This window comes from Xenopus laevis, chromosome 1S (assembly GCF_017654675.1).
Source record: "Xenopus laevis strain J_2021 chromosome 1S, Xenopus_laevis_v10.1, whole genome shotgun sequence".
In the NCBI taxonomy this organism is placed as follows: Eukaryota; Metazoa; Chordata; class Amphibia; order Anura; family Pipidae; genus Xenopus; species Xenopus laevis.
In genome coordinates, this window is record NC_054372.1 from 160,516,163 (window position 1) to 160,543,937 (window position 27,775).

At 38.2% G+C, this 27,775-nt stretch overlaps 1 protein-coding gene across 2 annotated transcripts in view; it reads right to left on the reverse strand.

The window, feature by feature from the left end:
• kcnn2.S (potassium channel, calcium activated intermediate/small conductance subfamily N alpha, member 2 S homeolog) overlaps positions 1 to 26,820 on the reverse strand; it is a 120,007-nt gene extending 93,187 nt beyond the window's left edge. For both annotated transcript variants that reach the window (XM_041580438.1, XM_018244311.2), the window contains exons 1-3: positions 24,951 to 26,820; positions 23,697 to 23,792; positions 1,096 to 1,514 (exon numbers count right to left, since the gene is read on the reverse strand). In XM_041580438.1, the coding sequence (XP_041436372.1) occupies positions 1,096 to 1,514; positions 23,697 to 23,792; positions 24,951 to 25,922 (1,487 nt within the window). In that variant the 5' untranslated portion in view covers positions 25,923 to 26,820. The remainder of the gene's footprint in view (positions 1 to 1,095; positions 1,515 to 23,696; positions 23,793 to 24,950) is intronic.
• Between the last annotated feature and the right edge of the window lie 955 nt (positions 26,821 to 27,775).

Below are 27,775 nucleotides of genomic sequence, written 5' to 3' on the forward strand. Positions count from 1 at the left end.
CATTCATTTCTATGGGATTTGGAAAGGCTTATTTATCAAAGGATGAACTTTCACCCATTGATAAATACTCTTTTAAATATCGCATAGAAATGAATGGAGAGTGGCGGAATTTCACTCTAGAGGACTGTGGCGATCACTTTTTGATAAATATACCCAAAGGCTATAACTTTAAATTCACCACAGTGCATTGACTAGAAATAATCTTCACTTTTTCTTTTGTTTGGATTCACTATTCATCAAATTCCTCAAAGATGACAAAGATAACCATTTTGAAGCTATTCTAACATGCTTTATTATTCTGCTGCTTTACAGCTATATTTTTAACTTTTTGGGGTAATAGCCAAATTGTTAACCATTTAGTTCATTCCTATTGCATATATTTCTGTTCTCTGCAAAAAGGCATATGCTTCCACCCTATTACACAGTTAAAAACAAAAAGAAATGCAAAACCTTTGTGTGGGACCTTTAAATTCCTCACTTATAGCTTTTGCATCTTTCCCATGTACATTAATAGATCATTCTAATGTCTATTCGAGATTTCTATACAATTAACCAGAGATTTTTCCATTGAAACTCATCCTGTCCTACTCTGTTCAATAGAGTAGTGATGGCCGCTCTATGGAAGGCAATTAACTATACAATAACAGTTCTATGCTATTCTTCACACCTTACAGACTGAATAAAAATCAGTATAACCTCCCCCATTAAAATTACATTGGACTGGAGCCAAGACAGAAATTTATATATAACTATAAAACCATGGGTGTTCAACACATAGGTCTACATAAAACCTCTAAACACAAACTAATGGTACTATATAAACAACTTGCTCAAATTTGTTGATGTTCTGAGTTGCAAATCAACTAACAAAAACACGGGAGGAGTCACCTTCATGTGAAGTGATTTAAACCCTCAACCCAATAATAAATGCAGTGTCAATAACTCCAACTTCATCAACCACCAGCAGACTCTAGAAGATACCTTGATCTGGAATTACTGCAGTGAGAACCCCATTCATATAGGTAATGTAAGTAATGGCAAGATCAATAACAGCAATTCACAATTTTTTCCCATGTATTAATTGGGGGATCTTACCTTTCACAGGCTCTGACAGTCCATGCAGCTATTATCCATAACGAGATACTAAAAACCAACAGTATTGTTCCTGGGCATATTGTCATTAAAGTCTTCATTACAAAACGTGTGTTGAAGTTTATTTTATTTAGTGCTCCAATGCTCCGAGAAGAGGCATCAGTGAAAAGTTTGCTATGTAAAAGCATAACTCTGGCAATAAGATACAGTCTTAAGAACATTGGTATAGATAAAATAATATCCACGTCTGCTGTTGTCGTGGAGGGTGCATAAGAAAAGGCAAGTCGTGCTGACCACGTGAATGTGTAATTTCCTGGTATGGGATGAATTGCACACACCAGTATTTCCAAGCAAATAAAGAAAATGCGTTCATATGTCATGGCTATTCTCCAGTCATCAGCGCCGTTATCCACCATGAACAGCTGCAAACACAGAAAGTCTTATTATTATAAGCGTACCATTTTTTAAGCATGTATTATTTTACAGTACAGTAAAGTATCATTAAAAAAAAATATAATTTGCTTTTATGGACCCTTGGAATTGTCAATGCACCCTTTAGCATTCTAAGACAAATCATTAAGAAATGATGTGCAGTTAGCCAGCTGAGAGAGTCATAAATACGTTTTACAACCTTATTTGCCAGGTAAAACTGTCACCGCTGCAAAAAACACACACAGTTGTGCTTAAAGGACAAGGAAAGTTATACTAAAGAAGTAGCTAGAAATGTTGTACATTATGTTTTCAGCTTCTGTACCGACCCAGGCAACCAAATCCCTTTAGCAGGGAAGATCTGTGTCTCCAAAGATGCCCTAGTAGCTCTTCTACTCATTCACTGCAAATGCTCTGTGCTGCTGTCACTTACTGAGCTTAGGGACTGACTCAAAATATACACAACACATAGAATACAAATGTCACAATATAAGGCTGATTAGTAATTAATACAGATAATTACTACATGGCAGCAGAGAAACTAGTGCAACTAGCATCAGAATTTTCTGCTTTAAAACCCATTGAGCATGTGAGTGTCACAGACACTTTCCAAGATGGTGACCCCCTGTGACAAGTTTGAAGTCCTGGATCATTGCTGCTATTGACAAGCTGAAACTTTAGGTTGGTGCAATAAGTTCAGTTTATAAAATGTCATTTTAGGTGTATTCATTTTTATGGTTTAGTTCTCCTTTAAAGTGATTCTGTCACAGGAAAAAGTTTTTTCCAAAATGCATTCGTTGATAGTGCTGCTACAGCAGAATTCAGCCTTGTAGCATCAGAATTTAATAATCAGCCTTGTAGCATCAGCTTATATGACAGACCAACCTAATTTTCTGCTTGATAATTTGCAACAACCCCTAAGCTTAGCTTTTCAACAGCTGCTCAGAGCCCACTGAGCATGTGAGTGTCACAGACACTTTCCAAGATGGTGACCCCCTGTGACAAGTTTGAAGTCCTGGATCATTGCAGCTATTGAGAAGCTGAAACTTTAGGCTGGCGAAATAAGTTCAGTATATAAAACATATAATTTTTAGCCCTATTCATTTTTAGGGTTTAGTACTCTTTTAAACCACATTTCAGAAGCATCCAGGTGTTTGCTGAACAAATATGCACACAACAATACTGGTGAAATGCATTGATTGAATAGGTCTTCTGACACTGACCAAACTACATAACTCCAGGGAAAATTAATTATTTTTCTTTTTGTTTTAGTGACATTCTCCCCAAGTATGTGGCTTTACATTCACCAACTCAAATGTGTAGAGGAGAACAAGGTGCTCCAGAATTAAATGTAAAGTAACTCACCATACAGTGAAAGTGGTCCGGGTGCACCAGCCCCAGACCCACATTTTTATTAGTAGAAAAATTAAAAAAATATTTGCATCTCCATCCACCCTACGCGTTTTGCACCTCCATGACTAAGCACCCCAAAAGGTGCGAAACGCGTAGGGTGGATGGAGATGCAAATATTTTTTTAATTTTTCTACTAATAAAAATATCTTTTAACTGAATATCTCTGGTCCTGTGGATCCGTTTGAGTGCCGGACAGCTCTGATTCCTTATCTTTTACATTCACCAACACCACCATCAGCCTTAAAATCGGAGGTCATGTAGAATCAGTAAAAAAAAAGAAAAAGTTGTAAAATATTGACTATAAAATCATGAAAATAACAAGAACTGAGAATATGAAAGAAGGTACTTGGAATGGTGGGTGAATACTAATAATGATACAATTTTTGGGAAAATATATTTTAAGAAGTCATGACTGACATGCTGGCCTTAAGAACAGTGACATTAAAGCCATCTTGACAAGGGCATCAGTAACAATGACACAAGGTTTAGTGTTATACAATGTGTACACAGTGTCGACAACATGCGTCACAGGATTATGTGATAGGAAAGACAAGTTACTCATACATCTGTCCAGCATGGTGTACAGTATACTGTGTGTGTAACATAGGAAGGCGCAGGGACACTCCATCCTCTGTAGCTAGTGTTGTTTCTACACGTTGTGTAACAGAGCTAAAGCAGTAGGTACAAACATGATTCTCTAGTGAATTACTGGTGGAAAAAATATACATCATTTTCCAAGTAGCCAGAAGTTGCCTTACAATGTTTTCCCACCGCTGTCTCGCATTAATGCTAGTGAGAAGGAAATTACGGACAATTTGTCACTAAAGTTGTTGATTTATACATATAGGTCTGGAAATGACATCAAAAAGACCCCTAAACACCACTAAAAACACCAGTGCTGTGCTCAATTAAACTATTTTGGAACAGATCTTGAATTCTTAGCATTACTAATACATCATAAAATAAGAGAGATTATCAAACCAAAGAACAAGAGATCTAGATGGTTATTTACTAAACTCCGAATGCAAAATTCCAGAAAAATTTGTGATTTTTTTTTAATTAAATAGGACTTTTAAAAAATCCCAAATTTTTCGGAATTTATTAAAACCCAGAAGATGCAAAAGTCCGAATCTGAAAATCCAGCATCTCAGACCTGTCGAGGTTGCATATTAGTCAATGGGAGAAGTCCCAATTATTTTTTGATGTGCGCCGGGTTTCGTGTAATACCCCAAAGTTTTCAGATTTTGTTTTGTTTCGGGTGAAAAATCCAAAAAAAATCACATGAAAAAATTTGAAAAAATGTTGACAAACTGATTTTTTTTCCCACAAAGCAAATTTTTGGGAAAATGTAATAATAAATAAGTGCAAAAAACCTGAGCGGATTTGATCGCTTTGTAGCAGAAAATATTGAGATAAATTCGGACTTTGATAAATAATCCCCCTAGTGTTTGAATATGTGAGCAATCAATGGGATAACCCCAAAAAAAAATTGTGCCTTCATTTTTTGAATGCAATGGATATTTGGCAAAAGAGACAGCTGTACAGTGAATGGGCACCAGAGACAAATTCAGAATACTCAGGAACTGGGGTTTTCCCAATAAGGCAGTGATCCCCAACCAGTGGCTTGTGAGCAACATGCTGCTCACTAACCGCTTGGATGCTGCTCCCTGTGGCAGGTGCTTATTTTTGAATTCCTGGCTTGGAGGCAAGTTTTGGTTGTATAAAAACCAGGTGTCCTGCCAAACAGAGTCTCCTGAAGGCTGTCAGTCCACATAGTGGCTAACAAATATGCAATTACAAGCCCTTATTTGGCACCATCAGGGATTATTTTCATGCCTGTGTCACTCCCCAATTCTTTTTACATTTAAATGTGTCTCACGGTTAAAAAAAAAGGTTGGGGACCCCTGCCATAAGGGATCTTTCTTTAATTTTGATCACCATAACGTAAGTCTACTAAAAAAAATAATTGAAATATTGAATAAACCCAATAGGCTTGTTTTGCCTACACAAGAATGAATTAATAATAAGGATTATCTTAATTAAAGGACAAGGAAACCATTCATCACAAGTCTGAAGTGTATTCTTCAGTACTACCTGCTGTGCCAGATCGCTACATTTTTTCATGAACACCTTTGTTTGCAGTCACATCTCATATCTTAACCCTAGATTGTGTCTTCCTTCACTTCACTAATATGGCCTCCGCAGATCTACTGAAAATTAGTGATGGGCAAATTGGACCCGTTACACTTTGCCGAAAATTTTTAAAAATGGCTAAAAATTCACCAAATGCATTGAAGCAATTTTTTTTGACACACAACTATTTTTTTCACCGATACGAGACTATGTGCATATTTTTGTTGGTGACACCAGGTGAAAAATTTGCTCATCACTACTAAGAATGTGCAAAGCTCTCGCTGTCTGCTTTCATCTAGCGTCTCCATGGAGAACACGTCGGCCTGTGCTGCTGTTCACAAAACAAATACTCACTCCCGATCAAGTATATAGCTCATGTGCAGATTTCTTACAGGAGCTATTGCGCAAGTGCTGGGTCTTGGTGCAGGAGAGATGCACTAGGGGTTTATTTTTTAATTTGGTTGCCACTTTTTTCTGACCTGTTGGATTTAAACAGCCAAACGGTTACAGATGGAAAAGATTGTACAGTGCTGCAGAGTATACTACAGGTCCTGTAGGATGACTTCACATATTTGATAGACTTTCTTTTTCCTTTTAATTGGATAAATATAAGCTTTTGTTAATTGCAGAGAAAAATCATTTAAAAAAATTTTTTTTGATTAAAATGGAGTCCATGGCAGATGGCCTTTCCATAAATTGGAGCTTTCTAGATAATGGGTTTATGGATAAAAGATCTTACACCTGTACTAAATTTCTGATCAGAAATTTCCTAGCACAATCTTGAACCCAAGAAAGCCAATAGGAGAATACACAAATCAAGTCAGATATCTAGCAATACATCAAGCAGTGAAGCAGGATATCCCTTACTCATCTTTCTGCTAAAACAATGGTGTGCATCAACAGTTTTGTTTCTGATCACAAGGAACATTTGAAATTGCCATTTAAAAGCAGCTGTGTGGATTCACAGGGGCCTTTTGCTGGTTATTGGATAAGGTTTCTTACTTGTAATTTCATGAGACAGCCCTGTTCAGAAATGTGACCTTTTTAAAGGATCAGTAACATCAAAAATGTTTTAAAACAAATTTGTTTGTATGCTACGAAAAAAAAAACACCAACACATATTAAACATTAAAATCGCAAAGTCTTTATTTAGCGATAACTGACCTAATCTCCGCTTGCGCTCCTCTTCAGAAAAGGCGGTCGGGTGATACATTGTGCGGTGCTAGATTTCTCCTCCCTGCCTTCCTTATAGGAGATAGCCAGGGAGGAGAAATTGAGCACCGCACAATGGATCGCCGCCCTGTCGTAGTGGGGGTCATTTATAAACACTGGGCAAATTTTTTTTCAGTCGGCTGCAGGATGAACACTGAAACCAATCATCTGATCTGTTTGCCATGGGTTACTGCTCAGGAGCAAATTTGTATAGTTTTTTTAATGAGCCCCACTCTGCATAAGGAAGTTGCATTGCGGATACATTAAATGGCAAATGTGAGTGTTAGACTTGTGAGAATGCTGTTTAAATGCACTCAGCATTGAACTTAATGACATTCTTTAACACTATACAAGTATTTTGATCCATGCTGCCCTGACCTTTGTGTTGGCAGCTGGTAAAACCCCTAAACTTTTTTTTTTTTTTACGGCATAAGGCATGGTTAATCTTGGCTCGGCAAATCTAACCTACTACACACACATAATAGAGTCATTATTAAACAGACTAAAGACCAATACAATTATTGATCCCTTTGGTACTTCTCCTACAGTTCTGTCCTATTTAGAATATGTTTTCTGTCCTATTTAGAATATGTTTTATTCCTGTTTATAACTATTATATTTTCTGACACTCTATTTTATCTTATAATATCTTTACTAAAGTGTGTAGAGGAACAGTAGCAGATATATAGCACAACAACCTTGTCCTAATTGCCTACTCAACCTCTCTTAAATCTTAGATCTGATTGGCTCAGGCAATCTATCCTAAAACCACCTTGACACTCCACAACCAATAGGGCAGAGGAAACAAAATTAGATATTATTAAACAATTTGAAAAAAACAGTTAATAATCGCCAGAACCAGATAAAGGGGACTATAATTCTTCATTTAATCTTTTAATACTAAATGCAGCTTTTCACTTTATCTTAATCTATGATATTGCAATAATGTGAAGGGGAAACATAAAAACACTTCAGCTTAATCTATGATGTTGCAATAATCTGAATGGTAAAGACAAAAACAGTATTAAAACTCTCTGCCTGTAATTGTGCTGCCAAGTGTCACATTGCTCATTCAGTTTCAGTAAATCGAGTAACAATACTGGTCTGTTCTTTAACCACTAGAATGTCAGGATGGAGGGACTTAACTTTTTGTTTGTTAGAAAAAGGGTAGCTACTTTCTACTGTTTAATAAATAGTAAAATATTGCTTTTGGCAAACGTACTTTTTGTCTGTTTTAATTGGGAAAAATTTACATTTTTATTTCTTATATTAAACATCACAAAAATGCAAGTTTCAAATATTTTCATTGAATTTTTTAACTAAAACAAACAGAACAATGTAGCAGAATCATAACAGCCAAAATGATGTACACTCTAACAAGGATAAAAGTGACGGAATCACAGTAGAAAAAATGGAGTACGCTGTTGCTACAATGTTATCGAAGTTAAAGAGTAGACAGTAGACTAAATTAAACTAAATTAAACAAAAACAAAATAATGATCAATGGATAGCAATGGTTTTGCAAATAGCCTGAAACAAACAAAGAATAATAATGAAAAATATTACAGCGAACAAAGGTTCAACCATCACAGGCAATACTAAGTTACAGCTGTAACAAGCCAAAAATTTGAGATTTATGCCTAGAATCCACATGGTTGAAATAGGAGATCAAGTATCTATAAAAATCTTTTTCAAGGGAGGCTCTGCAAAGTTAACCCTAATTGCCTCCTACCAACAAAGAAAATGTAACTGGGAATGAATGTCTTTTAAAGAAATAAAATAGGACATTGCAAATATGTTCAATCCCAAATTCCTAGTATGAGCACAGTCAAAACAAATCAATACTCCGGGGGGAAACCACTGTATAAACAAACACCTCCCTTCCCCCAGCTGCAGCTTTGTAAGGTTTTGAGATAAGGAGCAGCTAATTCCTTACAGCTGAAACTGACAGTTTAGACCTGAGATTTTCAGATCTTTTGAGAGTTGCTTTGAGGATCCCATGCTGTCACTCTTCAGAGGAGAGTCAAACAGAAGCACAACTTGCAATTGGCCACCTTAAATACCTTTTCTCATGATTGGACATGCCTGCCTATGAAGTTCAAAGCTTAAGAGTTAATCCAACCAATTTGTGTTGCCAATAATCAGTATTTAGCAGTTACATGCATTCAAATTAGCAAAATTACAAGGGTATCCAAATTTTTGCACAGCCAGTTTTTCACATTTGATTTAATTTCATACAACTGAATACAACTACAAAAATCTTTGTTCAGAAAACACCCCAGTACTCAGATGTTCCTGGGAAATAAAAGACATACCACTGTTATCATTTTTGTTGAAAGTGGAGTAAAATACTATGCAGGCTGAGAGGGGTTCCCAAACTTTTTCATTTGACAGTATGCTGAATAACCATCTTTAATTATACAGTCATATTGTGTTCAGCTTGTACTATGAAGAAAGAGAAATGGTGTGCCTGATAAAGGGAAACCAGTTCATTATTTGAGGAATGCTACTCTCTTTTAGCCCATTTAGATTAGAAGATTGTTGTCATGGACACATACAGCCAAAATGAAAGAAAATACTTATGAAAAGGTCTCTCTAAAATTCTTTTCTAAGGTAACCAAATTAAATAAAAAATAAAAACAAAAATAAAAAAATAACATTTATGACATCAATTCCAAAAAATATATTAATGTTTTGGTACACAAATTTATAGGGGTAAATGCTTGTATGCAGACAATATTCCTTTTACAAATACATCTTTACATACTACAGATATACAATTCTATTTTAGTTAATAATTTCCAGCAGTTTTCATTTTTCCCCTGTCTTTTGCCAGTAAAGTATCCTGTATATTTTTTAAGAATAAAGTAGACGTAGTTAATAAATTATAAGTGATGCCTTTTTGACTGTGCCTTTGTGTTACAGATATCTTTACTTTTTCTTTTATCTTGCATGGACCACAGGCAATTAAGCTATATATTCAGGGGCACCTATACAGTTATACATGAAATATGCTTGATATAAATCAGCTTGTCCCATTCCACATTTTTATGAAACATAAAATAATATCAATAATGAACAAAACCTGTACAACAATAGGCTTAAACTAACCAAAATCACATTACTTTCTCCTCAACTTCTCTATATCTCTTAGCTTATCTGGTGGTTAAATACATTCTAAAATCTATGTCATGGTCCCTTGATCAGGAAAATGTATGTACTTGGCATAGCAGAGAACATAACATCAGACTAGCAACACAAGTAATAGGAATCGGCAAATCCAAAACTCTTTTGGTTCTTGCTATGCCATCAGTGACGTCAGACCATGCCTCCAACTCTGTTTTAAAGGATATTACAAATTATAGGCAGGTTTAGGGAGAAAATAAGGATTTTTGGAAACAATGTAAAGGTTCCTAAAAGCAAGGCATACTTTTATAGCTACATTTTAAATGAAAGGGAAAGCCCTTCAAAGAAGAATGGAAATGCCTCACAGCAGGAATAATATACATCATTTTAAAATTCAGTGGTGTGCCACTGAAGTACAATTTCAATAATAACATTTGCATAACACAGTAGTTATGGGATTACATGCATTGGTTCAAACTGTGTAATGCAGACAATTTTCTCTCTCTCTCTGGTTCCCTTTTTCCCTTATTATATATTAGAAAATGTTTTGATGTATTGTAATATTTTCAACCAACTGTGTATAATACCTGAATGACCACACTTAAGAGTAATATTCACACATTACATCCATTATTGGGTGAGAATGAGGAAATATATGAAAAGCATACATAATACAAGACCCGAATAAAACTTTGATATGGATCTTAAATTATTCCAAGTTAGATGATGTGATTCATTCTTGCAAAAGGGGCCTGTTACACAACGACTAATTGGATCATGTTTTAAAGACTGTAGGGCTCATTTATGAACTCAAGTGCAAATGCAAAGCACTAGTAGGAGGGTAAATCAACCTGTATTGAGATTATTTGAAAAGCTTTTACACCCCTACATAAATTACAGAGAGAACCAGCACATCTGAATTACATGCAAGTGTACACAATGACAGGGGATAACTATGGAATTAAAGGCAGCCTGGAACTGGCAACAATTCCAGGATTTCCTTTGCAAATTGTGTCAGCCATGTTTTGGTAAAAAATAACGTTATCACCAGGGACGTATTTATATTAAGGCCTGTGCCTAGGACGGCAAGTTTTGGGGGGTGGGCCCTAGTGTGCCTATAAATTTATTTTTTATATTTTCAAAAAAAAAAAAATAGCCCAACCTCTTCAACGCTTTTTAAGTCAAGGACTGTGTCCCTGCATGGATTTCCAGCACAACACTCAGTAATGTGGGAGTTTCTACTGTTTAAGAAGTATACCGGCGCAAAGTAGCCGGCGTCTCGCAAGGGCGGCGTCTGGATGGACACAGCAAACCAGGTGAGCTGTGATGGGGACTGCATCACTGTCAGTTATTTACACTCTCATGGGCATATTTATAAAGCTGTGTAAAATGCAAAAAAAGAAGTGTACAAATTGTGTATATAAATGGGTGAATTTACACAATGCATTTTCACGCAGAACTGATTTCAACATTTATAAAGGCAGAATTTTCTTTTACAACAGACTAAAGTGAACAAATATGCCATTATTTTATACCTCCTCAGACCTGGTGTAACACATTGAAGTCTATAGGACAAAAGCCAGTGGCTGTTTTTATAGCAGCATATTACAGACTCATAAGCATATGGCAAAATTATTTTTATAGGTTTATATAGGTTTATTTTGATAACTATAGTGTGAGGGTGGCAATGCATGGTGTATTAAAATACCAACTTTATTCGTTGCCTATCTTTATATACAAGATACAACAGAGAAAAGCATTCCTCACTTGAAGTCAAGCATAGCTTATATTATTTCTAACTATACAACTATGAGACCTTCATATTCCTCCCAATGTACAATAACAACCCAGACTCTTTTATGGTGCAACATTTCAATTAATGAACCAGAATGTCAAGAAATCAAGGTTACATTTATATCAACACATTTTGTTTTACGACAGGTCACCAATTTATCTGTATTATGTTAATTACTGGATTTATTTCTTATCCTTCTGGATACCAGCCTAGATTTAATTGAGCTTTCTCAACCATGTGGTTTGGAAGCCAAGGTTTTGTATTATGGTGTATACATAAAATATTCCGATTATTTCAAGGTTTGTCAGGTTTGTTTAATTTGCTGTTGTATCATTTGGTTTTTAGATTAAGATAATTAGATTACCAGTGCAGAGATAAACAGAAGTCTATTATGCAGGAGGATTATCTGTGCACTGGTAATCTAATTATCTACTTTGCAAGGGCCAAACATTCAGTAGCTTCAAGTTCCCTGTTTGAAGAAATAGCAAAAACCATGGATTTTTTTTCCTGATTAACACAATAGGCAAAACGTATGTTCAGGCAAACTTACTCATTGTTAAAAAGGAGATATACCACTACCCTTAAAATGTACTCTGCAACAAATACTGTTTAAAACAGAAAGCAAAGAAAAACCTATGCATTGTATTTACTGTATGTGAATTATGTTTACTATAGAGGCTAAGCCATTCACATAATTACCGATTTATAATCCATAAATTAATTCGGATTGGATTCTGAAACTTATTTTGCCAAGCTTTTAACTGAAAGAAGAGAACAGGTCTAATTGTTTTTACACTTCTTGTTTATTGTTTATTGTTCATATGACAATTTTTAAACATCATTTGCATGGATTTACATAGATATATGTGTATGATTGTCAAATAGTCAGCTAATTAATTTTATTGCAAAACGCAATAAAAAGATTTGTAAAAAAAAAAAAAAAATTATGTTTACATACTTTTAAACAGGTACATATATTTTAACTTCTCATTTGATGACATTGGAATAAGTGTAAAGCTGGCCATAAACTTATATAACTGTTCATTTGGCGAAGTCACCAAACTAGTGGATCTTTATCTGATATGCCCAGAAAGGACAGGCTTTTGGGACCACATCAAAGAGTATTCTTCCTTCCCTTCAGCAATTTCCGTCACTTCTGGCACATGCGCAGTTGTAATGAACCGGAAGACTGCTCCAACTGCTCATGTGTCAAAACGCCGATCACTTCACGAAGAATACTGAAGCATCAAAGATAGCGCCCGTGAGCTCTGCTGCACTAACTCTGCATGTGCAGTCAGTAATCCTACAGGCGACACAATTCTGGGGTAACAATTAGCAGGGGGGAGACAGGGAGGGGGGCCTAAAGTTTAGTTCTCCTTTAAGGACAGGACTTAATTCCCTGACTCTCTTGCCCGATACTTCCTCAATGACTAACATATAACAAATACAATGCCAGGGGGGAATAGAATGAGGTAATCACTGCTAGGCTAAATGGTAAGCGTGGACAAGGAACACCTCCCACCTAGCATGGTTGTCATTTAACCACGGCATCCACCTACATTCCACTCTCACAATTCACAAAACAAATCCTTCTCAATAGGACAGCAGTGCACTAGCAAGCAGGCAAGGAGGATTCATTGCACTAGACTTACAGAAGGGACTGGCTGTATGCAGGTAGAACAGGCATGAGACCAGTGCCCCCCCCCCCACCACCACAACCACTACCATCACCATTGAAACCTAGACAGATGCCTCTACTGTTTACCTTTAATTCTGATCCTGCAGGCAATGACACATACGCAGAGAGGAACAGCTCTTTGTACTCAATTCTGAGAGTGCAAAGGGTTGCACATAAGTGTGTCAGGTGAACACAGTGATGGAAAGGGGCATTCAGGATAAAAAGAATGCTGTTGGACTCTTTATTTTAAGAAATATTTGGAAATAAAGTATTTTCCAAAACAGATGTCTCTACTTTCTTGCACCTTTCACTCTATCAACTTTTATTTCAGAGTTTTGCTCATCTTTAGAGTAAATTTCCTACTCCATAAGGAATTATTGTTGCATGTATAATTTTAGAGAAATACAATAGTTTTAGGGGCCCATTCACTAAGTTCGAGTGAAGGAATAGAAGAAAAATTACTTCGAATTTCGAAGTGTTTTTTTGGCTACTTCGACCATCGAATGGACTACTTCGACCTTCGACTACGACTTCAAATCGAACGATTCGAACTAAAAATCGTTCGTCTATTCGACCATTCGATAGTCGAAGTACTGTCTCTTTAAGAAAAAACTTCGACCCCCTAGTTCGCCACCTAAAAGCTACCAAAGTCAATGTTAGCCTATGGGGAAGGTCCCCATAGGCTTGGCTATCTTTTTTTTGGTCGAAGGATAATCCTTCGATCGATGGATTAAAATCCTTGCGCAAAATCCTTCGACTTTGATATTCGAAGTCGAAGGATTTTAATTTGCCAGTCGAATATTGAGGGTTAATTAACCCTCGATATTCGCCCCTTAATACATCTGCCCCTTAATGTATTTAATCAAAGTAAAGGTGTCATTGCTTAACTGAATATCAGTGCAGTTCACAGCTGTATTTTCTGTAAATAAAAACCACCCAGATTGATTTCCGACATAAGGGGAAAAGCTGAGTGATCAAGTGATGTTTCATATCAGATTTTCTAATCTTTCACATTCAACCTTTAAAGGAAATAAATCAATTGTGGTATTTAACCTGCTGTAGCATGTCAGAGAGGAAACATGCTATTAATAGGAAAACTTAAGGCTGACACAAAGTATTTTCCTTTGGGAGATGGCTTGTAGATTTCTGCCACATGAACGGTGTGATATTTAATAAGCAAAGCATCTTGAGAGCTGTAAACAGAGGAATGGAACACAAGATAAATTAATCATCACGATTATCTTGAAAAGCTACGACTGTTTTAAATATGGTTTAAATATAAGTAAAATATATGTATTCTAAAAGATTTATGAGAGTGAGAAAACTGCATGAGAAACTGTAGTGAAGAGGCCAAGCTATTGCAGAAGAACGTATCATGCATTCATATTGAAAAAAAAAAAAAAGAAACATTTCTGAGAAGGTTTCTTTCTGTTCTGTAGATAATATAAAACCAGGAACAACCAGGAAGTTGTAAAAACACAATTAACAAAGATAAATTACAGCCAGAGAATATTTAGGCTTAAAGGAAAACTATACCCCCAAAATGAATACTAAAGCAACAGATAGTTCATATAAAATTAAGTGGCATATTAAAAAATCTCACCAAAACTGGAATATATATTTAAGTAAATCTTGCCCTTTTACATCGCTTGCCTTGAACCACCATATCGTGATGGTCTGTGTGCTGCCTCAGAGATCACCTGACCAGAAAAACTACAGCTCTTACTGTAACAGGAAGAAGTGTGGAAGCAAAGGACAGAACTCGGTCTGTTAATTGGCTCATGTGACCTAACGTATGGTTTGTTTGGTGTGCTTGTGTGCAGCGTTAGTCCTAGGATCCCAGGGGGCAGCCCTTATTTTTTAAAATGGCAATTTTCTATTTATGATTTCCCAATGGCACATACTACTAAAAAGTCGGGCAAATTCACTACGATACGAAGTTGTGCCGGCGACACCTTCGCCACACTCCGCCGCACTTCGCCAGACATAGTTTCACCAGCGCTACGCAAATTCACTAAAATGCGAAGTTGCTCTCAGGGAGGCGAACGGTAGGGAAGTTGCGCTAGCGTTAATTCGTCAAGCAAAGCGAAGTTATGCTAGCGATGCCTAATTTGCATACGGTGCCAAGTTAAAGTACAATGGAAGTATATGTAGCACCATATACATTATCCTACACAAGCCTGGAAAAGCTTCATAAAATAAAATAGAGTTGTTATTTTGCCCTATACATGTGCCCACTGTATAGTTTAGGTGCCATATGTTAGGAAATGTAGGGGGGAAGGAGGGTACCCCCAAAAAAATGTACACTCTTTTTCAGCCTATCACCCTTAAAAAAGGAAAAAGACGCCAGCGTTTTTTGGGACTTAGAAAAAATTTCAACTTTTTTTGAAGCAAGCCCTATCTACTGTATTGCACTTCGCCTGGTCTCAGTTGGTGAAGGCAAGTCTGAGTTAACGTTCATTAAAATGCGCAAGTTAGTGAATTAGCGTAGTTACGTCCCTTCGCTATAGCGCAACTTCGCCTGGCCTAAGAGTGCAAAGTAGCGCTAGAGTAAGTCCACTTCGCTAGCGAATTTACGCCAGCGCCCGTTAGTAAATCGGCGAAGTAACGAAATGACGTCATGCTGGCGAATTTGCGATATCGTTAGCCACTTCGTGCTTTAGTGAATTTGCCCCTATATGTCTTACATGCGCAGCAGCCCGGAGAAAGCAGAAGACGGAAGAGAAGCGATCTGTGGTGCTCACTGGTATAACCCGGGGCCGATGCAGTTTTCTGCTGATAGGAGCACGGGCCCGAGGTTTCAGGTACGTCAATACAATCACTTGCGGGTGCCTAAAATTTGGCACCCCCAATTGCAGGATGCCTTTCCTTCTCCTAGCTTTCCTCAGGTTATGCATCAGCACTAAAGTAAATTTATCAAAGTGTGGAATTAGAGCTCAACTTGGAGTTGACAATAAATAAATTCACTGCTAAAAATCCCATAGGAATGAATATAAAGTTGGTGTTGGCTATGCCAGACCAAACACTTGAAAAATGACAATGGCAAAACTGGCCCCTAAGCGGGCAACCTACGCATTATGGCAGAAGAGCATTCTTAAAAATCTTGGACATCTGCCATTGGAGGCCACTAAATGATTTGTTCTGGTACATAAATGCCTGATACTTTGTACTTGTACTTGTATAAGTACTTGTCATGTTGGCATATCCGTATAGCTGGACTAAATGTATACTTTACATATAGTACTATGATAGAATTTAGACATGTATATCTTATGCTTTCAAAAACTTGTCTTTCAGAAACCTGGAAAATGCAGAGTGCACAGAAACCAGGTCAGAGAAATGTTGAGAACCCTGCTTATGTAAAAAAACGATTGCCCAGTTTCCTGGCTAGAAAATAAATAGTTGCCCAAAAGGGTAATTAAAGTCAGTGTTTGCATAGTGTATGTTTGTTTGTCTAGTATTTCTGGGCTAGATAACAACTTACTACCTAGACATATTCCAGCTTTTGTTATCAGCTGATAAGTACATTAGTACTAGTGCACACCATTTATCCCCAGTGATAACAGTCAGATTTCACCAAAAATATGCATTTGTGGCTCTGCAACAGAAATGGGGTGCTTCTCCACCAGCTGATATGGGCCCATTGAGAAAAAGTATCATGTGGAATGAGCTTGTGTGCCCACAACAAACAGCAAAATCAGCTAACTACCCTTTATCTTTTCAACATTTACTACAATTTAGTTTAGAGATGCTTTTCCGTGATTAAAAGAGAGAGGAAGTAATAAAAAGAATTAGCTTAGGTAGCCTTAACAGAAAATCTTTAAAATCTAAAAACATATGACATTTGAACCTATTAAATTTAACTAATAAACCCTAAAATATATGAAATAATATAATAAAAAAGGGCAAATGTGTTATTACAGGATGCATTTAAACAGAGCTTTGCAAACAGAGGAAAAGAAACTTCTGACTGCGAACACTACAAGCCTCAGGCTACAGACATGCTTTATGTCCACTCCAGTGAAAATGCATCCGTATCTCAGCTTATATCTTTCTCAGAAATAGCTTTGCAATTTCATGGCAATATGTTAGCAATCTAGCTACTCCAGCACAATTTTCTTCATGTAGATTGAAGAGAAAATATGTTTTACTAATTGTGACTTCAATGGTCAAAATGCATTAAGGACTGAGTGATACAACATGTGAAAACCTGCCACTTAATATGATCTGTAAGGCTAGACTGCAGAATAACAAAACTTAGGGGTTTATATGTAGCCGGTTTCTGTTTTTTCAACAGAATTCTGCGACCCCCTTTTAAAAAAAAATCCCATGTAAGAGTGGAAATCATATGATAGAATAGCTGCCTTCAAAATGAGTTTTTCTTCTCTGACTAAATAAAAGTCAGTATAAGCAAAAGTGGATTTTCTGGTTTCTTGATTTTACTAATAAACTGATGTACAATTACATTATGGGGGTTATTTACTAAAACTCAACTTTTTCACATTCTGTTTTAAAAAAAACAAGACAAAACTCCCAAATTCCCTTAATTTACTAATAATTTTTTCTCAAACAATTGGTGCAAAAAATGTAGACTGTAAATTGTGCATCAATTCAAATCCTGCAACTTTTTTCGAGTTGACAATCTGATCAATTTTTCGAGTTACTTGAAAAACCCGAAATATTTGTCTTATCGAACGGAAAACCCGCGCAAACAGCCCAAAGCTATTGAAAAACCTGAAGGTAAAACACATTACAACTGTTAAAGGGTGCATCTGCCATAGACGTCTACATGATTTCAACAGGTTTTAGATGGAATATTTATGGATTTTTAGCAGCTTTGGAGCATAATAAATCTAAAAAATTTGAGTTTTTTTATTTCCTCTAAAAATTCAGATTATATTTCGACCAGAACATTTGAGGCTTCGTAAGTAGGCCCCTATATGTGTGCAAAACCATTTAAAGAGGCCATATATAGTAAATAAAGTACCCCCGATAAAATATCAGGATATTAGAAGTAACCTTGAAGTTCCATGGCTTGTATAAAAGCACTCTGCTTTTGGCCTCATGCTTTTATATGGTCATGGAACTCCTTGGTAACTAATAATATCTTCATATTTTCCAACAATATTGGAAAATATACACACGGGCAGTAACTATATAGCAACCAATAAGTCAATTGTTTTCCTACCAACTGCAGGTAGAACAAGGAAAGGAAACATCTGATTGGTTGTTATGAGTTGCTGCAAATTTGCTCTGTATTAATGAATGATCCCCATTATGTGTTACCCTCTCCAGAGTAACAAGATATGTCACGGTTATATTAGGTCACATGACCTCGAACCTGACCTATGTATCAGATGTTCTTATTAGCTGTGGCTTACTAAGACCCTTTTTTGAAAACAGTCTAAAAGAAGGGTTTGTTTTTTTACTAAAAACATATTTGTACTAGAGCCAGTTTAGCTATGTTAAAAAAAACAGTGATCATGTTAATCTACAAACTGCATGCGTGGTAAAGTATGTTAATTGCACTTTGTGTGTATATTTGGCTACAGACAAGAGTACTCAACAAGAGTCTCCCATTGTGTTATTTTTCATAGATTTTCAGGTCTCTGACACAGGGATTGATATACTAAGATCTGTGCTGTTTTGCACCATTACAGTGGCCAATAATGCCAATAAGACCTGTAGTTTTATTTTCTAACTAGATGCGCACTGATTAAAACTAACTGCTAACTGGTAGCTATGGACAACTTAACATACATGCTCATAAATGAGCCCAATCTCAAGTGGTACCAAGCTGTCATCAGTGTTCTCTACTACAATATTTGTAACTGCAGTTGTCTTTTCAACTTTGTGCATATAAAAGGTGATTTTTAGAAGACACACAGTTGTTAGGTTTAGTTAGCCACTTACTTAGTCAGTGTCCGAGAAAGTGTAATTTTTTATTATCATATCTTACTATCATTGTAATCACTTATTGCCAAACGTTACTCTCAGTGTAGTCTCTTGTTGCAAACCTTACTGTCACTGTAATCTCTCAGTGCAAAATTTTACATGTGTGAGGGATGAGTCTCTTTCCCATTATTTAATTTTGGAGATTAGAAGCACATTTTCGCTCATGCCAACCTATAACACCTTCACACTGCCATATGTACATGGCCATCTTCTTTGATCCCAAGTTTACCTGCATTAACTTGTACCACATAAATGCGCCAGGTAACATTGCTATGAATCTATTTATACAACACCAACAACAAAGGTTGAGGAAGAAGAGGGCAAATAAATGGGAAATAAACCTCAGAAGGAAATGTTCTTTCAAGCACTTTTGCAATGTACTTTATTTTACATTGTTCCCATTGTTTTTTAAATACAATTTATATTTTGCAGGGTATTAAAAGGAGCCCTTCTACATTAGCAACTCAGGTGTTAATTGCAAATGCAGGATTCATCACTAATCCAAATTCTCTTTACATTCTGAGAGTGGGTCATATTCTTATTGTGTTAAATGCAAGGGTCACCATGCCTTCTACCACACAAACAAAAATTTTAAAAAAAGAGTGTTGGTTCACACTGGGAGTATAACATTGACCCATTTCTATCAACAGGATTACACCATCATCTGCACCACAGTTCACAATGAATCACAGTAAGGAGCAACTGCCTGGTCAGTTAAATGTCCCAAGACAGCATAATGTGTGATTGTGCTAAAAGCTACACAAAGGTGTAGTGGGTTTGTGTAGTGGGTTAAGTAGCGTACCCTGCACAAGTTACAGACTGGAATTACTAACTGTGCAGCAGCTTCGGTACGTACAACACATGAACCTGTTAATCACAATATTACAGGCTGCTGTCTAAATGCTTGAAACCACTGTGACTTATGAAGTTTAAGGGAATTTAATTATTTCAAGCCCAGATGTGAAACACAGAGACTTTACTAAAGGCTGAAACTATTAGCAATTGTTCATAGTACTGAAAAAGCTGACTCAGATAGTGTAAAACCTTCCTTATTTTGAGTGCTTTTGGGAGAAAATGTGATTTTTCTCATTCTTAGTATTTTGCTCAGCTGTTTCATCAGAAAAAAGTCAAACCATCAATAGTGCTTAACCCTTGTGTGGCTCCTGATTGCTTATATGGTTCCATATAACCAGACTGAAATTGAATAAGGCTACATAAAGTAGCATTCTAAACTTTGCAGAATTTAAATAATAATAATTTACATATTTTGTTTTCCATTATAATACAATATCAGGATCTGAAAAAGACTGTCGGTGTACTGTTGACGGGTTCCAATTTATAACCTACTTGGTATTTTACAAAAATCTGTTTGCTCTATGCTGTAGTCCAAATTTTTTTACTAGGCATTTTGAAAAATTCTGCAGTCTGCTTAAAATAAGTGACTTCCAATATAATGAGTCAGGATTCAACTGTCACTGTTGCTCGGTGGGAGAGAAGGAAAGGCATGGCTCTGTATTTGGATTATACGCTGAAATCGAAACCAACCGATAATGTTAATGCTAAGAGCTTATATATATTGTGTAAACACAACAATATGTTTGGTGTTTATCTTCCTGAGAAGTATTATTATGCATTATTATATGCTGTCTTGTGTGCATTCATGTAACTGTTATAGTCTGATTAACATTTAAATATATTTTTCTGGAGAGTACAAATGAATGCATAATGCTGGTATTATGCTGAAAACACACACACGTAGACACAACTCATATTTTATAAGCTGTATAAATATGGAAGTATTAGTGTAAATGAAGAGCCATGTATATGAACATATCCAGGATTATGCAGACTCTGCGTTTCCAGCTGTCTCCATTCAAGCCTGTCGTTTGTGTAAACCAGATACAGATAGGGTTCTCACTTCTTTGTTGAAAATAATACCGGCCTTCCTATATATTTATCTTTTTTTTCCCTATTAATAACATTGGAATCAACCATCATTTTTACTGGCGAGGTCGGTAAAATACTGGCCAGGTGGCAACCCTAGATACAGATCTATGTGTATGCGCGGAATCCCTTTGTGTGGTTTCTAACTGGATGTAATACTATAATATTTTGGTTGCCATGGGCAACATCTCCAGAAATCTCTCCAATGTTAGTAAACACGTCCCAATGTCTTCTATACATAAACATCTGACAGTCAAAAAGAGGGTATAGGCAAAAATCCTTTCTAAAATCAAAACATCTATCTATCTCTATATATGTCCAGTGAAAGGCACAGTATAAAGATCACATTTTAAATCAGACTGTTCTGTATAAATGATTGCAGCCTATCAAACCTATAGTGCAGTTATGTGTAACTGCATATCAGAGAGAGAGAGAGAGAGAGAGAGAGAGAGAGACTAGCCAAATGCCAAGTACCATTGTGCATCACATTTTGATTTTATATTGTTTTTTTCTTTGCCTCTCGCACTTGTATCAGTAGCTGCAGCTGAGTCTCTTGTGTATTCAGGGGGGGATCCCCATGACACAGATAAAATCACGTGGTGGCATCCCTATTTTACATTATTATTATAGGTATAAAACATTACAGTTCGGGATATTCCCTCGATCATCTTCCATACACAGCTACAGCTTCTTCTTTCCCCTCGCCCTCTGCTCTCAGTCATTCAGCTCTGCCTCTGGTGTTCTCCACCCACGCACTGCGGCCGGCGCATGCGCACCAGCATCTCCTCTGTGAGCTTGGAAGAGCCGGTGATTCCGAGTCGGGGCAACCCCGGAAAGCGCCTCTGAGCTCATTAATAATCCCGCTCTCTCGGCAAAGACCGGCAGCTATCTTTAGCTTCGGAACATTAATAATGCAAGACCTGTAAGTAAAAGGGGGGCACCGTGGGTTTGTAGCCTGACCGTGTGGAGGGAAATTACACAGGGATTCCCCTTTCATTCTGCGCTTGTATTTCCACATTGTTGCAAGAGCAGCACGTCCGGCGCAATAAATCCTCTGATGCAAAAATCATGCAAACCCCCCTCTTCTGGGTTTCCTCGAATCCTCTCCTGGCTCGATTTAATCGTATGGAACATACACGTGTGTGAGGCCCTTCAACGCAGGGAGCTCTCCATGGTGCTGAAATCAGCGGCGCTTCCTTCCCATTGATGTGCTGGAGATTGATGTGCTGCTGGAGAGCATACAAGCCCTGCGTGTGTCCAGACACCTCTCTATGGGATTCTGCTGCCCAAATGCACAGGGAATTCCCCAGTCGCTTCACCAGACCATTTATAAATCGTTGTAGAGATAAAAATCATCTTTTAAATACTGCCCTTGAGGGTGACAATGAAGCGGGGAATTTGCTTTTATTTCCTGAAGCGGTCTAATAGATATTAATAGGTATTGCATTCTGTTTTACCTGGGAAACAGTCGTAAATAATTCTGATTTATGTATTTATTTGGCATCGTTGGCTCTTTGTTTTTTCTATAAAACCATTTTGCCTCGAGTTTTATCAGGATTGCAGTTATGTTAGTGATTTAGTCAAATCTGTGATAATGAACGAAAAAAACTGCTGCTTGTGATGAGATTCAGTTACATGGGGGTGAGTGGAACCCACATAATGTGATGTACAGGGAATATTTCTCACAGTTGTTCAGCCCATGGAGTTTTTCTACTACTTGATTGATTAATGCGACGTTTTTGCTGACTACAATTGCATTCACTCCTATCTTGAGTACTATTGTAACTACAGTAGAACCCCATTTTACGTTTTTCAGGGGACCAGATGTAAAATCCAGGAACATTTTAAATCAGGGAAATGTATTATGCATAATATACAGTATATAGGTGGGACCACAAAACAACAATGCAAAATGAGGGACAACTTAAAATCAGGGGATGTAAAATGGGGGTTCTACTGTAGTTATATAATGCCAATGGCGTCCCTAATTAGGAACTGCAACCACAATAAGACACCAGCACAGGACAAATGTCACACTGGGGCTGGCGCAGTCAACCATTTCTAATGATTTTAATAGTCCTAGAGCTTTTGCTACGTCCAGCCAAAAATGCATCAAAAAGGCCGGTGTCAACTTGGCCATCTGGGATGACTGCATTTCTGCAGGGCTGAGGCTTTCATTTTCACAAGCAGTGATTGGGAAAGCAGCAAAATAAAGCATCACACTAAAGACAAAAATAAGGAATAATAAACATTGCAAAGGGAAGATCCATCTTTTGCTGAGCTGTAAAGTGTAAAGATGATGCATGAGTAGATTAGAGATGCCAAAGTCATTTTGAATAACCAATCGATTTGTACCATGACACTGACTAATATTAGCCGAACCGATCAAGGGTGTTGTTTACCTGTATCTCCTAACTCACTCACGCCTAGTGCAACACTAATTACATTACATGAATACAATACACCATTGGTCATACTTTGCTCTCTGCATGAAATTATTTAATTTGTCCTTTAAATTAACATTGATTGTCTCTAAGTGAAACAACACATTCGCTACGCTCCTTTTTTTTCTGGAATATTTTTCACAGTGAGATCAATGTTTGGGCACAACACAATCGGCAGTCACATGGCATCAGGTATTTCTCACTAACAGTTAGTTTGGTCAGCTGCAAGTCATAGTCTTAAAGTTAGAATACTTTCTGGGACACGTTTTAACTACAGATATATTTTAGGTAAGGGCAAGTACAATAAAATTATCTCAAAAAACTCCAGTAAGGGGCTAGTTAAGTCTTCATAAATAATTTTGTTATATGCATTATACAAAAAAATGCATCTCCATAAATAATTGTGTTATATGCATTATATACTTAGCATGTCTTTACATGGATGGTTAATTAAAAATAAAAAAACACACTTTACCTGAATTTCCCTGGCGTGGTATACAATAATAAGACCAAGCAGGATAATCGTGGAAAGGCTTATAAGGCATTTTAGAGCTAATGAGTACAGCGATCCCTGCAACAGAAACACGTTTCAGTTTGGGTCAGAATATGAAGAATATTACTGTAATGAAAAGAAGTCAACATGGGCAGTTGCCTGTAAGCTCTTACTTATAAGCCAAAAACTAGGACAATGGAGGCTGAAGGTGCGCTTCTATGGAATGAGAATAGTAAACCAAAGGGAAGGTGAGTTTACTTAGCGCACTGTTGACTAAAGTTGAGTCATGGCGAGGATGATGGAATCTTGTGACTCACTAGTTAGAATGGAGGGGTGGGCACCTTAACGACGGGGGTGGCAGACTCGGTCTTGTTGAGGCAGATGAGTTTACACTATAAATAACCCAAGATGCCCCCCAAACTATTTATCGTTTACAGCTTTTGGAAGTGCAGCTGTTGTTGGTCTACAGCTCCCAGCATTCCACGCTGGCACACTGGAGTTCTACTTAACCAACAGTTACAATATGTTTGTTGAGTTACTATTCAATTCATTTCATGAGCCTAAGGAGATCTTCGCTTCAGTAGCAAGTGGGGGGTTGAAAAGTTTATGTAAAGTTTGGAAAAGGGACATAGTAAAGCTACCAGTGGTAGTAAGCTAAATAATAAGGCTGATGAATATGCTGGCATGCATTACATATTTTAGACCCTAGACCAGGGGTCCCCAACCATTTTTACTCGTGAGCCACATTTAAATGTAAAAAAGAGTTGGGGAGCAACACAAGCATTAAAAAGTCCATGGGGATGTTAAATAAGGGCTGTTATTGGATGTTTGGTAGCCCCTATATGGACTGGTAACCTACAGGAGGCTTTGTTTGGCAGTGCACCTGGTCTTTATGCAACCAAAACTTGTCTCCAAGTCTGGAATTCAAAAATAAGCACCTGCTTTGAGGCCACTGGGAGCAACATTCAAGGGGTTGGTGAGCAACATGTTGCTCGCGAGCTACTGGTTGGGGACCACTGCCCTAGACAGTCCTCAAACCATTAGCTGTAGAATACTAGGTAACCTCCACCTGTGGCTCACCAGCCGTTCTTGAACTACAGCCCCCAGATTCCAAACTGGAAGTTGTACAGCAGTTCATCAACAGCTAGAAGCATTACGGGCTGAGGATCCCTGCAGACATCTAATCCATGCAGCAGCCGACGTTTCGAGCCAGCAGAGAAGCCTAATTACTGTTACCTTGTCATAGGCTCCCCATGAGAGCTCAGTTTCTATGACCATCACCACGATGCCAAACATCCCAAAGATAAGCGCATAGTCGCTCAGTCGCTTCCTTTTCTCGAATAGAGCCCTCCGTTGGCCCAGCTTGTAGCCAATGTTCTGGTTCTTCTTCTTCCCGGACTTGCCCCCGTTGTTCTGCTGCTCATCTGGCCGATCCCCGGAGCCATAGGGGGTCAGACTGTTGGAGTTGTGCTCGGGCTTGGACACCACTATCTCCGGAGCGGCGCTGCCGCTAGACACCGGCTGTAAGGGCTGCGACTCAGAGTCGAGTTCGTGTAAGTTCCTTCTGGACGCGCTCAGGTTGCTGAGGGGTCGCATGACCCCGCCGTTGTACCTGCAGCTGCTCATGGCTATTTCCGTGAAAGGGTTACTCTCCCGGCGCTGGCTGCTGCTCGGACTCGCCTGCTGCCGGCTGTGGCACTGGTGGTACTGGGACTGGTACTGGGACTGGTACTGGGGGTATCGGGACGAACTGGCATGGCTGGAAGGAGTGAGCTCACTGACGTTCAGTTGGCTGCCCTGCCTGGAGGAGCCGGACGAGAGAGGAGAGGAGCGGAAAGCGCCAGCAATAGGGGAAGAGGTGCGGAGAAGAGGCAGATTGTCCCAGTGAAAGGAGCAGCTGTTGCACTGCACACAAGGACCGTCCGCTTGAAACAGTTGCTGCTCGTCCGGGCTCTGGCAGTGCAGGTGCTGCGGCCGGGGCCGGGGGAGACTGTGCTGCTGCTCTGGGGAGAAGCCGCGCTGGAACTGCAGCGATGTGTCCATGTCAGACCTGTTAAAGCTGCAGGAGTCTTGCCAGGCACTGAGCCCAGCGCAATGCGCGCTGCTAGGGATGGCGAAGCCCTCAACCCGAGAAGAAGGGGCCATTTCGGCACCCGTAGAATCCAGGCAGCGCGTCCGATTGGTCGGGCGGACCAAAACAACTGGCATGACGTCAGCGCTTGGGCAGGGAGAAACGGAGTGTCTGAGAGAGATAGAGAGCAGCGGCGCTGACAGGCTTCTGAGGCGGGAGGAGGGTTACTGGGGACGGAGGATTCCCCCAGCTTTTTCCGGGCACATTGCCTGCTCGTCGGCCCCCACCTCCGGAATCCCTGGGGAAGGGAGATCCTTCGTGGGACCAAGCCTGTTGCCCGAAGGGGATTCCATGCATTCAGGTCGGATTAGAGTAAATGCGGAGGCGCCATGGAAGTGCGCTGGGAAGGGGGGCGAGGGTTTGATACTGGGCGGCTAGAGGGAGGCTGCATTGTCCTTTAATCACGGCCTGTTGGCTGCCGGGGACACTTTGCGCTAATCTTCCCGTCTCCTCTGGTGTCTGTAGCGCAGGCCGGCAGCGGACTGGATTGGAAGCACCTTTGTGCGCAGAGGTTGAGTTGTGCCCAGGAACAACACGATTGTACATGTGCCAGGCCTTCTCCTCCTCCTCCTGTTTAGCTCACAGCTCCCCTCGGCTCTTCAGCGCTACAGGTTAGAGTTTGTGCAAAAGCAGAAGTTCTTCTATGTGAGCTGAGAGTCACACACACACTGCTGCCAGCCCTTTCTTTCTCTTCTTATATTCCCATTGGCAGCCACATAGAGAGGCATCTGCAAGAAATCCATCATAATTGTGTTATAGTATCAGAAAGCAAAGTCTAGCCACCAAAAGACCATTTATACATGTGCAACCTGTGGCCCTTCACCAACTGCTGAACTGCAACTCCTAAATTCATCAGCTACAAACATCCTACTGCTCTTCTTAAATGATCTCTTTCACCACTTATGTATTTGCTGATGTTTTCTGCAACCCCAACCTCTGTTTATGTCTTTATTAAGTGCTACATAAACGTTTTGATCTTGCTGAATAAATAAATACTAAATAATACAATACTAAAGGATTGGAGATGTATTCCAACAGCAGCAGCAGAACCATTGGTTGCACTTCCCTGTTCTTACAAGAGACACATTCATTAACAGATTCACATATAAACCTGGGTACAGTTCTCAGCTAACAAAAAGGTAGTGTTCCCCCTAATCCATGATTCATCCATGTCATGGATTTTAATTCTAAATTAAAGATTATTTTACAAGTAATGAGTAATGTAATTGAATATGAGTCCAGTGAGTGGATAAATGCAGACCTTTTCTTTTTGTACCTTATTTACAGGCTTTTGCTTAGCACCCAGGGGACGATAGCCTTCTTCTATGGATCCATCTTTTACATATGGAGTGAAAGCTAAAGGGCAGTCTTGAAACATGTGAAATTTCATCTTTTAAAGGTTTTGGGTTTTTGTTTTTCAGTTGGATTTTACCCATTTGCTTTATAGCTAGACTCCCCCTGGATACTAACTACATGTTCAACAAAGACAACTTTGATGTTGACAGGTATTTTTTGTGGATTAAAACTGGCCTAGAATGCTTACATGAACAAATATATATAGCATGAATATATATATATATATATATATATATATATATATATATATATATATATATATATGTTCATGTAAGCATTCTAGGCCAGTTTTAATCCACAAAAAATACCTGTCAACATCATATATATATATATATATATATATATATATATATATATATATATATATATATATATATATATATATATATATATGTCATGAAACAGAGGACAATAAGGGGTATCCAGTGGGTTAACCAGACACTATTTGCAAACTCAGTGTCATATGAGACCTGAAAAGACTTATGTACATTATACTGCCAGATTTTTTAAGGATCCAACTGAAAATTCGAATTTTCGAATTATTTTTATGGTCGAATTCAGTTTTTAAGATTTA